Source organism: Zonotrichia leucophrys, chromosome 3, assembly GCF_028769735.1.
Source record: "Zonotrichia leucophrys gambelii isolate GWCS_2022_RI chromosome 3, RI_Zleu_2.0, whole genome shotgun sequence".
NCBI classification, from domain to species: domain Eukaryota; kingdom Metazoa; phylum Chordata; class Aves; order Passeriformes; family Passerellidae; genus Zonotrichia; species Zonotrichia leucophrys.
Genome location: NC_088172.1, coordinates 31,924,570 through 31,936,370, shown reverse-complemented (window position 1 = coordinate 31,936,370; position 11,801 = coordinate 31,924,570). Strand labels below are relative to the sequence as shown.

The window sequence follows — 11,801 nt, the reverse complement described above, 5'->3', positions numbered from 1 at the left end:
CTAACATGGGTTAGTTACAAACAGAAGCATATGGGATATGCTTAAATGTGGTTACATCTGAGTGACAGTAGTACCTGCATAAATTTGAGGGTAGTTGCTTATTTGTGATAGTGCTGGATTTCATTCTGATTGCCCCAATATGCACATACTATGTGAGAAGAGGACTGAATTAACCTAGGCTGATCCTTGGAAGAAAAAATGTACAAAGATAATTGTAATTCCTTCTAAACAAACAGAGGAGAAAAAAAGGGGAATGAAGTTTTAGCTTTGTGGTTCTCTGCTACAGGATTTATCCACAAATCTAAACCAGCTGTCCCACAGATACAGGCTGATCTGTGGAGAGACAAACCTGTTACCTTCCAGCTGCTGTGTGCTCTATGCCTTATATCTCCCCTAGCAGAAAAAGTTCATATAACTTAAATGAGTAATTGGCTCCCCACACCTGGGGTTTGCTCCTCTCTGGCTTCTTTCATAGGCCAAGTCTTATGGCTCAGCCAGGCAATGAGATTTACAGAGCAGCACATACCTTCAGTGGTGTGGTGCCCATCACCTGGAAGTCGAAGTCATTAAAATTAAAACTACATCCCCAGTTGTTTCGTTTCTTTGGGGTTTTTTAATCCGTTGTGTGCATGTGTTACAGGACTGTGACTGGCTGTAGAAAACAGCTGATCTTTGATTCGCTTTTAATAAAATTACATGGTTACCAGAGCCCTCCTAGCTTTCAGGACACTTTGAGAATAAAACTTCACATCTTTGTGAAACCTAAATCAATTTATTTCATGTCAGAGAGAAAGATATCTCAATATAATCTTATTTGTTTAAGAAATTTGATGTAAAAGTCTTCCAACATTTATTGGCATTGAATAAGGGTTTTTTTACACATTAAATACAGAAAAATTATATACTTCTGTATATATTAATAAAGAAAAGAGGACTTAGCAGTTTATCTATACAAAATGTCAGTTTGCTTATATTTAATTTTCAATATTTAGCAGTCATCACTAGATTTTACTTATCTATCAATCAGATTTATAATACAGGATACAGACTATGACATATTTATTTGTTTACATGCAGAGATGTTCTCAGTTACTTCATTTTTAGGTACAGCGGACTAGTGGATAAATAGACAATACATGAACTAAACACATGTTTTTCCTCATCCTATGATTAAAGTGCCTACAAATCAATACACTTAGTATTCTTATGAAGCTGTTGTCATTTTTTAAAAATTCAGTTTAACACCTGTGGATTTACTATTGTCCTTATAAAACAGGCTCAGTCAGAGCAGTGATATGTAAATCCTAGGAAGATCAGCTGTCTCTTTATTTTTTTACTTTTGTATCAGACTAGGTTTAATGTTTCTCAAAAGCTTATTAAAACAAAAAAATTAAAAACAAACAAACAAAAAACAACAACAACAAAAAAGGCAAAGAGCAAGACTTCTGTCTCATCAACCTGCAGCTCAGGTTTTCAGGCAATCCTACATCACCTTCCAGCCTCGCGTCCCAGCTACAGCGGCGCTTCCCCGTCCCTCGCACCGTCCTCCTGTCGCACCGGGCCCCGCCGTTCTCTGGCGAGGGAGAAATTTCGATGTTTTTTGTTTGTAAAGACCCTGAGCGTGCCGGGCCAGGCGCTCCCGGCGGGCTCTACGCCCGCTTGACGCCGTTGAGGAGCTCGGTGAGCTCGCCGATGTACTTGATGGTGTACTTCAGGGTCTGGATCTTGGTGAGGGGCTGGCCGCGCTGGCTGTAGATGGGGGGCAGGTAATTGCGCAGCGTGTGCAGCGCGTCCGCCAAGGTCCTCATGCGCAGCTTCTCCCGCTCGCTGGCCTTCCTGCGCCGCTGGGCCGACATCCTCACCTTGGTGCCCTTGGGCAGCCGGGCCTGCCCGGGGCTGGGCAGGTAGGCGGCGGGGAACTCCACCAGGCCGTAGCCCGCCAGGCCGCTGCCGCCGCCGCCGCTGCTGTAGGGCGTCTCGGCCGCCGGCGGGCACGGGGACGAGGAGTAGGATTCGAAGGAGGGCGTCGGGGACAGGCTGTGCGGGGGCGAGATGGGGTGCAGCTCGAAAGGCCCAGCGGAGCTTTTCCAGTCCCAGGCCGACAAGCAGGCGGGGTGTTCCGAAGCCAGAGCATCTTCCATGTTGATCAATGTCTCGTGCAGCTGGTCCATGCTGGAGGAGCGCTCGGGAGAAGCGGTGCCCTCTGCCCAGCAGCAAAGGCTGGAGCCGCCGGCTGCCGAGAGCTTTTTATGATGGAGGGAGGAAAGTGACAGAGTGGGAACACGGGCTTGGTGCGAGGAGTTCAAAGGATCGCCAGAAGTGCTAAGATAGAAAATGAACTCCTGATGTGCTAGTTTCTTCTCAGTGATAATTATCAACCTTCAGCTAAAAAGCCTTTAAGCTAACAGGCAACAGCAAGAAAGGGAGAAAAAAAGATTATCTTCTCGCAACTAAACCGATTAAGGCTGCGCATCTACATTGAACGTTGGGCTAGGGGGAAAAGTGCTGAGAGAGGAAAAAGAAATTTAATCATTTTGCAAAAAAATTTACAGATCTAGAATTTATTGGTCGCTAAGACAGACCAATAGACAGACATCCTAAATTTAGGCCATTGAGCCCTGATTTCTGAAGGTGATGGCACTGCAGCAGTGATATGTGACCCATGCTGACTGCTGCTGGGCTATCTCTTATCTGCATGTTAATTGTGAAAGTCAAAGATGGCTTGTTTGGATTTGTGTGTGTTATGGCTCTTTGTGGATTTTTCCTCTCATGAGATTGCAACTCACGAGAAACCAGTCACTCTGGTTTTCAATATGAGAAAGGAGGAAAGAACTGCAGTACATTCCTCTGCAGTTTGTAGCTTTATATGCTATTTTAATACATGACTGGGAAATCAAAAAGGAAATGTGTAATTGTAAACAAGGTCAAAGTCCCATTAAAAAATAGGAAAATGTAATTAAAAAGAAAGATCTAGGAAGCAAAATATACAATGTATAAACTTTGGGTCCAGACAAATGTTTCCATAGAAATTTAATTCAAAGTAATATACAGGCTATATGTGTGTTAGAGAAGAGTAGAAGCTACTTCTGTAAAATTTTCTACTTGTAGGAATCTGTTCTTCTGGCAAAAAAAGCCCTTTTCCAGGCCCTGTTCAATGCAACAGTAGTTATATGTTACACAGTTCAAGTGAAAATGTATAACCTATAAATTAATATCATTAATAACAAGTACTTTTCATCTCTAGACTTCAGTACAGCTTCCAGTGATGATTAATGGTCTCTATTACTCTGGGGAAATGGATAAGTGGAGGCAAGGAGGAGCTTTCCCCAAATCACACAGCAAAGCATTAGGAGAGCCAGGAAAACTGTCCAAAACTCCTGAGCGCTGCAGCTGTTGAGCAGCTTGGCTGCCAGCCATGACTTTGTGTTGGCACATAATGGAAGCAAAATGTAGTATTTAATGAAAAGAACGGGAGAAGGAGTGTCAACCTGGAGGAAAAATAAAAAGAGGATTTATTTTAGAGTTTCCTTCTGTGTAGTGATCTCTGTGTGCTCCATAATCCACTCCAAACAAAGGCAGGGAATGCCTCAGAATTGAACACAGCCTGCTGACGTTTTCCTGAACACGCCACTTCCTTCTGTGAAATCCTTACTGCAACCACATAGAAAAAATCCAATCCAATACTCAGCATAGTCACTGGGGAGGCTTTTGTGAGTTTTTCTGAGTTAGGTATCAAAATGTTAGGAGGCATGTTATGGTTTAAAACTTACTGGGTTTATCCTGAGATGAGTAAGAAAGTGCCAAAAAGTGAAGGATTTTTGCATTTCAACCAGGGCTGAGAAAGTTTGACTTTGGTGACATCTACCCCACGCAAGAACTCAGAGCACGGCTCCTGCAGACAGGATTGCTTTGTGTTTTATGGGTACCTCATCATATTCTGAGCTCTTCTCTGGTCCTTCTTTAAGGAAAATGAGATTAAACAATCCTTAGAAGCACAGACATGCTAAAACTGCTAAAAAATAAAATTAAGACAAGATGACATGTATTTTCTGTGACTTCAGTGATCTGAATGGTTTCACCGAGTACCCAGACAATGGTCACAATGTCACAAGTTAGACATAGGATCTAATTTTACATAAATAGGGAATTTGTTCTTTCCTACTCTTTTTCCTTCTTCTTCCCTGTATTTGTGTTTATAGTGTCTTTCCTATTTGATAGGGCCCCTGCTCTTATTTCATGTCCCCTCTCAACACAGCAATTAAAAGACTACAAATATAGAAATATAAGGAGGGAGAGGTGGAAAAGGAGGCACTTTTGTGTGAAAAGGAAAAGAATCTTCCCAATGTATGTATGTATATATACATGTCTACATGTGCATAATTTATACTTATGAAATATATAAATTTATTAAAAATACACATAGTGAGCACATATATAGACTGTTCTGTACAGCAGTTTCATTTTGGAACCAAATAGCAATTTAATGCAGTCAAATTTAGAAGCAAAAACTTCAACCAGTCACTTGTTTGCTGACTATAAATAATGTACCTCACCAGTTAATTTATGGGTTGATCATAGAAAGTGTTGGTCAGATAGCAAGGTGGGAAAAGACTTTGTGCACATCCAAGATTTTGTACAGATTTTTGCTGTGAATAAGAGATTAACTCATTCTGATTTCATCTCTGTGTTATATATTGAGATTAGGCAGGGAAGAGGAATGGAAATTATAGCAGTAGCTATCATATTTTCTTATGTCTTATGAGTAAATGTTTAAAGCAACCAAGGCAGGACATGAGAGTATGTAGACAATTATTCTAATAATTGCATGAAAAATCACTGGATCTTATAAGTTTATGCTCCTGTGAACTGTTATGCATGCAAGAAAGTTTACAGGCTTTTCTATATTAATAGATATTATGGGGCTAATGTCTTGCAGTTGTTGTGCATCCTTTTTATGACCATTGTGCTCCCTGACACTGTTTTAGCTTGGGCACACCTATTTGTGTCCCAAAGGCTGCCTGGCTGTGATCTGGGAGAGGCCACCAAGGGCACAGGGGTGAGCAAAGGGTTTCCCCAGACTAAAGCAAGCATTGCCACAGCACATCTTCAGAGCCAAAGGAGGGGCTGTGCCCTGTTTGCTCTGCTGGTGGAGATGCAGACAGAGGTTCCATTTGGAAAACCAGCCACCCATTCATTTCTGGCCACAGCCCTCATGTTCCCTACAAAGACTCAAATGAAGAGTACCTCAGTTTTGGCTGGATTGGGAATTTGTGTAACACCTCTCCATGATCCTGGTGTGATCCACAGCCTGCATAAGTCAGCAGAGTCTCGTGGCATGTAGCTGTTCTTTTTGGACAACGCTACATTTGCACCCACAAGAATGAGAATTCTCACTTAGGAAATTACCTTGCAAAATATATAAGAAAATTATAACATGCAAAAATCGATGGGAATGGTAGAGCAGTTCTCAGTGTTATTTATAACACTTTAAAAAGTATCATACAGAGGAAGGTAAGGCTACAGACTGGATACCAGGTTTATTTTTCTAAACCCTATGACAACTGGCTGCTCTCATTGAAGTACTAAGAAAGTCTAGTATTTCAGGTGGCCTCTTCCTAGACATTAAATACACAGAAAAAGGAAAAAACCAAAGTTTTGCAATCTTTTTTTATTCTGCCTCCTCAAAATTTTAGGAATTTCCTTTTTATCCATTAATAATGTCAAAACATTGAAGGAAAGTGAGATACTAGGCTAACACCAGTGAAATATGAACTGACAAAAAACGATAAGGCATTTTCTTCTTGACTGGTAGTTTGGATTTTCATTTCAATAATCTATTCTGCAGTACAAAGGCTAACATCTCAATCTTCATCTCCTTTAAAATGAAATGTTCCTTGCTCATATTTTTGAATTCATCACAGAAAGATGGATGCATGAAGGAGCAAAAATTTTTCCATTTAAAAAACCAAAACCACCCATGGCATAGAAAATTTCTAGAGCTTCAGGTTTTACATTTAAAATAAGAAGTCCAGATAATATGGCATGATTATGTATAGTAAAAAAAAATGCATTTTTTTGTGCAGTAATTTACAACTGATATTTTTTTTTTCTATATTAGAATGTATTTCCACCATACTGTGATTTTGATAGGAGAAACATACAGTGAGTAAAAAACTATAGTGTCTGGGAAGAATGCAGGCTGAAACTGAGTTAACATGGATAAAGATGTTTAAATAACAGTAATCTCATCACAGTCAGCCTCCTTCACAATCAGCACAGAAATCTAGGCATATTTTTCACAAGAAGTAGATCATAGTAACGTCCTTGTGGAGCACTTAGATGACACAGTCTCATCTTGCAGTTTGTAAGGTGAAAAAAAAAAAAACATCTCCCAAAAGCTTTTAAAGTCACTTTGCCTCCTCTTTTCCAAGCGGCTCCCCAAGCATCGGCTGCAGCGCTGCCCGCTTGCTGTGGAGGTGTCTGTGGCCTTCCTGCACAAGGAGTCATCACCACATACAAACTGTGGGGCAAGCAGATGCAGGTCTCACCAACTTCAGCAGACGCAGCAGGTGTTCAACACTTCTGAAAAACAGTCTTGAACACCTCTGTTTACATCCAAGCTGGCAATAAAGGAAGGAAAGGATCCACTACATTTGTTATCCAGACTCACCATTAGCCACCAGACAATGCTTCTCTCCTTTTTAAGACTTTGCCTCTGTTTGGGTAGAATAAATTATTTTTTTTTTTTTAGAATTTTTAGACCTTGAAGCTCCCTTCCTAGTTGTGGAAGAAGGTTTAATCTGGGTCCAACCTCAACTGAAACAAATAAGACTTCTGAATAAGCAAGCTGGTCAACAAATCCATATATTTGGGGCTTTTTTAAGGTCATTATGCTGAAGAATGCAGATGCATAGCCACTTACAGTTCCCAAAGAGAAAAAAGGCAGTAAGAGTACAAGGACCAATTCTAAGTCCAGTCGTATAACAGGAGGCCAAAACCCTTCCTATAATCAATGAAAATAATATGTAAATTAGATATCTAATTGTTATTAGACAACTACACCGTCTTTGATCACGCAAATCTGTAGCTAGCCCAAAAGAAACTGTTGTTATTAATTTGTAGTAAGATCAGAATGCTGTTAAAAAAATGTTCTAATGCTGTTAAAAAAATCCTGCCATAAAAATTTAAAACATTTAACGTTCTCAAGGGTGCCACTCCAAAATATCCAGACTGGACCCTGCTCATGGAGAAGAAACAGTCAAGTGAGTGATCACTGATTTCTCCAGGGCTTTGCATAGTGAACAAGCATCTCTCCGGTGTTGGGTTGGTAGGATCAGAACATATCTATTTGCTTTACATCCTCGAATGTAAGTATTTGATCCTCCAAATAGTGTCAGTCCCCATCGACTGACAAGTGACATCAGCTCCGCAATTCATTTAAAACATCTGATCTCCAAGCAACTGGCTCCCCAGATGAAAAGCCCTACGTGTGGAATTTACACCTACCCACCTTTTAAGTAGAGAGTTTATTACCTAGTGGTTTTCAGCTGATATTTAGGAATGCCTTTTTAATACCCCTGTTAACAGAAGTTGAAAGGAGGTTCGACTGTGTGGTTGGTCTTTAATGTCCACTGGCTACTTCAGCCAGAAGGAAGGGGCAAAGCTGGGGGAGGAAGGAGAGCCTAATAAGATTAATTTTGCTCAGAAATGAGAAGTAACAGATATTATCAAAATAATAGAAGCTATTTCTGTAGGAAAACTCTGTTAGAACTTGGTGCAGCTAATTATGTCAGCTTTCACATTTAGTTTTAAAAACGGTTGTGTGCTGTAATGGAGGGGATATATCTCCATTTTTCATGGGAGAGGTGGAGGGTTACCTGTTGCAAGAATTTCAAGATCAGCTATACCTCCTTTCCTACCCAAATGCATACATTCAAATTTATTAAACTGTGAAGTACAATATATTTTATCTCCAAGTGTTTCTTCTTCTGTCCCATGAACAGTGGGATGATTGCCTTTGGTATGTGTAACAGTGGTTTCACAGGGCTTATTAAAAACTGGGATAGCACCTAAGGGTTTGCACTCTTGTTTTCCTGCTATTAATATGCGCTTTCATACATTCATTTTGCGATCTGATGAATTTTGCAGAACTAGGTAAATATTATTATATTTAGGTAAATATTATATACAAGAAATTATATACAAGAAAATATTATATACAAATTTAGGTAAATATTATATACAAGAAATTCCAATAGCCAAGAAAATTGCATTGAAAGCTCAGTTGTGGCTGTAGTCAAGCTGCAGAGCTGTGTGTTTGTGAAGGGAGCTCTTTTTCAATTTCTGTGATTACATTTCAGCTCAGGCTGTTCCTTTTTGTCCACTGAACCTCTTCATCAGTGTCTGCTCATTTCTTCCTCCCCCACATCTCAGCACTGATGGGCAGAATTGCTGTGCACTGTTAACAGAAACCATGTTTCATCTCCATGCTAAATGAAGTTATGCTCTGGGCAAAGTCTCAGTTCAATAATTATAAAATGGATCAATAGTCTGGATAAGAGACAACATACAAGTGTTAGTTTACAGATTTTATTTAGCACTTACATATTCTGAAATAAAATGCTGTGTGTCTGTTTGAGCACCTTTCAGAGCACATGGTTAGCCCTGGGTCAGGACCATTAATTTCAAACTGCAATAATAGATTTCTTGACAACTTGCTAAATCTTAATTTTAGTCACATTCAATCTCACCAAAACGCCCCCAAGTCTGTCTTTCAGGCTATTGATGAATCTAAATAGAATGTTAATTTGGGGAATTTTTTTTTTGCATTTGCTCAGAGTGGTTGCATGAATTTTGCCCACTGAATTAAACTCAGTCTTAGAAGAGTCCCATGAATCCATTTGAGTAAAATTGTTTGCATTTTTGTAGGTAATGCTGTGTATGCAGAGGTTTCCAAATGATATTGAAGTGTAGGTAGTGCTTAATGTCTTGGAGAGCAGAGCTTCCATCAGAGGGACTGGAGAAAATTATCTGGGAGCAGCCTTGGGATGTGCAGAGAAAGCAAAAGCAAATCCCTGTGCTGGCTGGGGTAACCCCATGCAGCAGCACAGGCTCAGGGAGACAAGCCAGGAGCAGCTTCTTGGAAGACCTGGGAATCCTCGTGGGTTGAAACACCGGAGCAAGTCCAGAAAAAGTTCACCAAGCTGTCTGGGGGACCAGGGAATGTGGTGTGTGGACAGAGGTGCTCAGGGCAAGCCTTACCTCTGCCTGCAATTGCAGCTACCTGGTGGGAGGGGAAAAGAAGAGCAGCCAAGCTCTTTGCACACTGCAGGAAAGAGGCAACAAACAGCATTTCTGAGTCTTAAAAGCCCTTGACCTTTCAGTGATGCAGTATGGGTTTGCTGCTGGTGATAGAAGACACAGATATTTTTCCTGCCTAATTATATCTTTGAACAGTATATATTTTTGAACAGATTATTTTTTTTGAACAAGACCATAGTGCAGAAGTCTGTGTTCTCTACCACTGAAGACTCTGCTCCTTTTCTTTACTTCATAATCAACTTTTATTTTCTACCCCTTCTCAATTTTTCTACTTCTAGTTTGTTCCATCTATCACTAAATATTATTCCTTTCCCTCTTCGTTTGTCGTTTACTCTCTCTCTTTAAGATTTCATCGACTTGATTTTCTGTGTCTCACTCTTTTTGGTTTTTCTTGGTACTGACAGTAGAAAATGATGCCTTTTCTTGACATCTGCTCATATAATCATACATCTCTCTTTATCTACTCAGCTGCATGGATAAAGTCAACTTAGAAGCAGGAAACATGTAATTATCCACTTGAAACAAGTTCTTAAGGCAGTCCTAAGCACAGCTTATCAAAGAGGTATATTGTTTTAGCATATAGTTACAGATAGGGACTCAGTTAAGGTTGTAAAGTTGAAAATAAAATTTCTTTAGGTCACTGTTGTTTAGAAATTATTTTTTTATTTCTGTTTTTAAACACGAAAGAGAGTAAAAAACCTAAACTCCAACCAAGAATACTTAAGTATGGGCAAATGAGTTAAATTTAGGAATCTATCATCAGGTCAGACAAAGAGAAGGTAAAATGTAGAACTAGAGGGAAAAAAGGATTACCAATCAAACCCTCAGCTTGCCTGCATTCTGAGAGCCCATTTAGCTGTGTGCTGCTGTCCCCATCACTCTGAGGAGACACAGACATCTGGTTTGCACCCTGCCTGAGTTCCTGCTTAGTTAATGGTAATTGGATGTGTAAAAGTGGTGCATGCATGAATAAGCAGGTAGATCTCACAACAGCAGGTATGCAAATCCGGGAGGCAGCTGGTCCTGGCTACCACTCCACTCCCTGAGCATCCCCTCTGCTGCAATCCAGGAAAAACAGTAAAGCACTTTCTGTGGAGGCAGCACAACCAGGTCACAACCAGTGAAATCCAGGGAAATCAGGTCACCAGTGTCCCGTTCTCCCCTCTGCCACTGACCTGCATGATCACAAAAAGGCCGTGTCTTCTGCTCTTGCTCCCCAAATCTCTCCCTTCCTTGGATGGAGGCTGTGCCAGGGGAGGGATTGCCTCTTCAGAGATCTCTATAGTGCCCACCACAGCGGTCAGCTTAAAAGACTATAAAATGGAGACGGAAATAGAAAGCAATTAAATCTAAATTCTCCGTTTGATACTGCTTTAAGCCAGTTGAGCTTCCAGAGAAGTGATTTTCTACAGTAAATATTGGCAAATGGGTTGTAGTAAAAATAAAAACAAAGAAAAAAAAAAAGGAAAACGTTGATTTCCCTGACATTGACCTGCCCTGTCAGGCTGGGATGCGCATTCATCAGTGTCTCGCTCTTATCTGGTATCTGACATTCTGTGATCAGTTGAAAGCAAAGTAACACAGATGGATGGCGTTCCCTTTTGAAGAACAAAATGTACCGAGAACTGAATTTTCAAGTACATTCAACTTGAAGTTAACTCTTAGATTGAAGAAGCATCTTTTAAAGGAGAGGCAGGAAAAAAAAAAAAAAACAAAACCAAAACCAAAAAAAAAGCAACTCAAAACCAACCAGGAACTCAGAAGGGCATTTGGGGTTTCCCTATTGATGTGCACCAAAGTAAGCTAACATTTACATAGTCCCTGCTACCTTCAGTGTGCTCCAGACAATGGCTAATCAGTACTCATTACACAGCTTTAAAAAGGCCGAGTATTCTGGGGTGGTGACCTGCATCCTCCCAAATAAAACCTGGAGCCTGAGGCTATTTGGCCACACACCACCATCCTTGGAGCTTTCCTGAGATCAGACTGGCTGTCCTCCTCCAAGGAACCTACCAGGCCTTGTATTCATTCAGAGGAAAAGATCAATTTGTAGAGATATCATTTGCTAATGGAACAGGATCGAATTTGATCCAGAGAATGTTTTAATTAATGAAAAGACTACTTTAGGAATCAAATAAGATGAGAATGAAATGGAGCACTGGCTCACACACCTGGAATTCATCATTACAATCCAGCAAAGGAAACAGCTAATTATGTGAAATTTTAAAAGATCATGAGGGATACAATGTTCCTGTTTCAAATTCTAAGCTACGTTCCTACTGAATCCTTAGACCTCCTGCTTACATGGGGGTCAGATAGTAAATACTAAGAACATCTTTTATATATCCTAGAGTTGTGTTAGATTATGCTCATGGTGCCCAGGAGCACCCTGATTTTTTTATTTAAACGCTTCCTTTTCTAGCCCAAAAATAGCTCGTCCAGAAAGTTAATTTTTTCTTTTTTTTTTTAGCAAAGTGAAA

General features: G+C 40.3%; 1 protein-coding gene across 1 annotated transcript; it reads right to left on the bottom strand.

The window, feature by feature from the left end:
• Positions 1-1,649: 1,649 nt before the first annotated feature.
• On the bottom strand, positions 1,650-2,171 carry MSGN1 (mesogenin 1). The gene has a single exon (XM_064706855.1). The coding sequence runs from the start codon at positions 2,169-2,171 to the stop codon at positions 1,650-1,652; it is 522 nt and encodes a 173-aa protein (XP_064562925.1).
• Between the last annotated feature and the right edge of the window lie 9,630 nt (positions 2,172-11,801).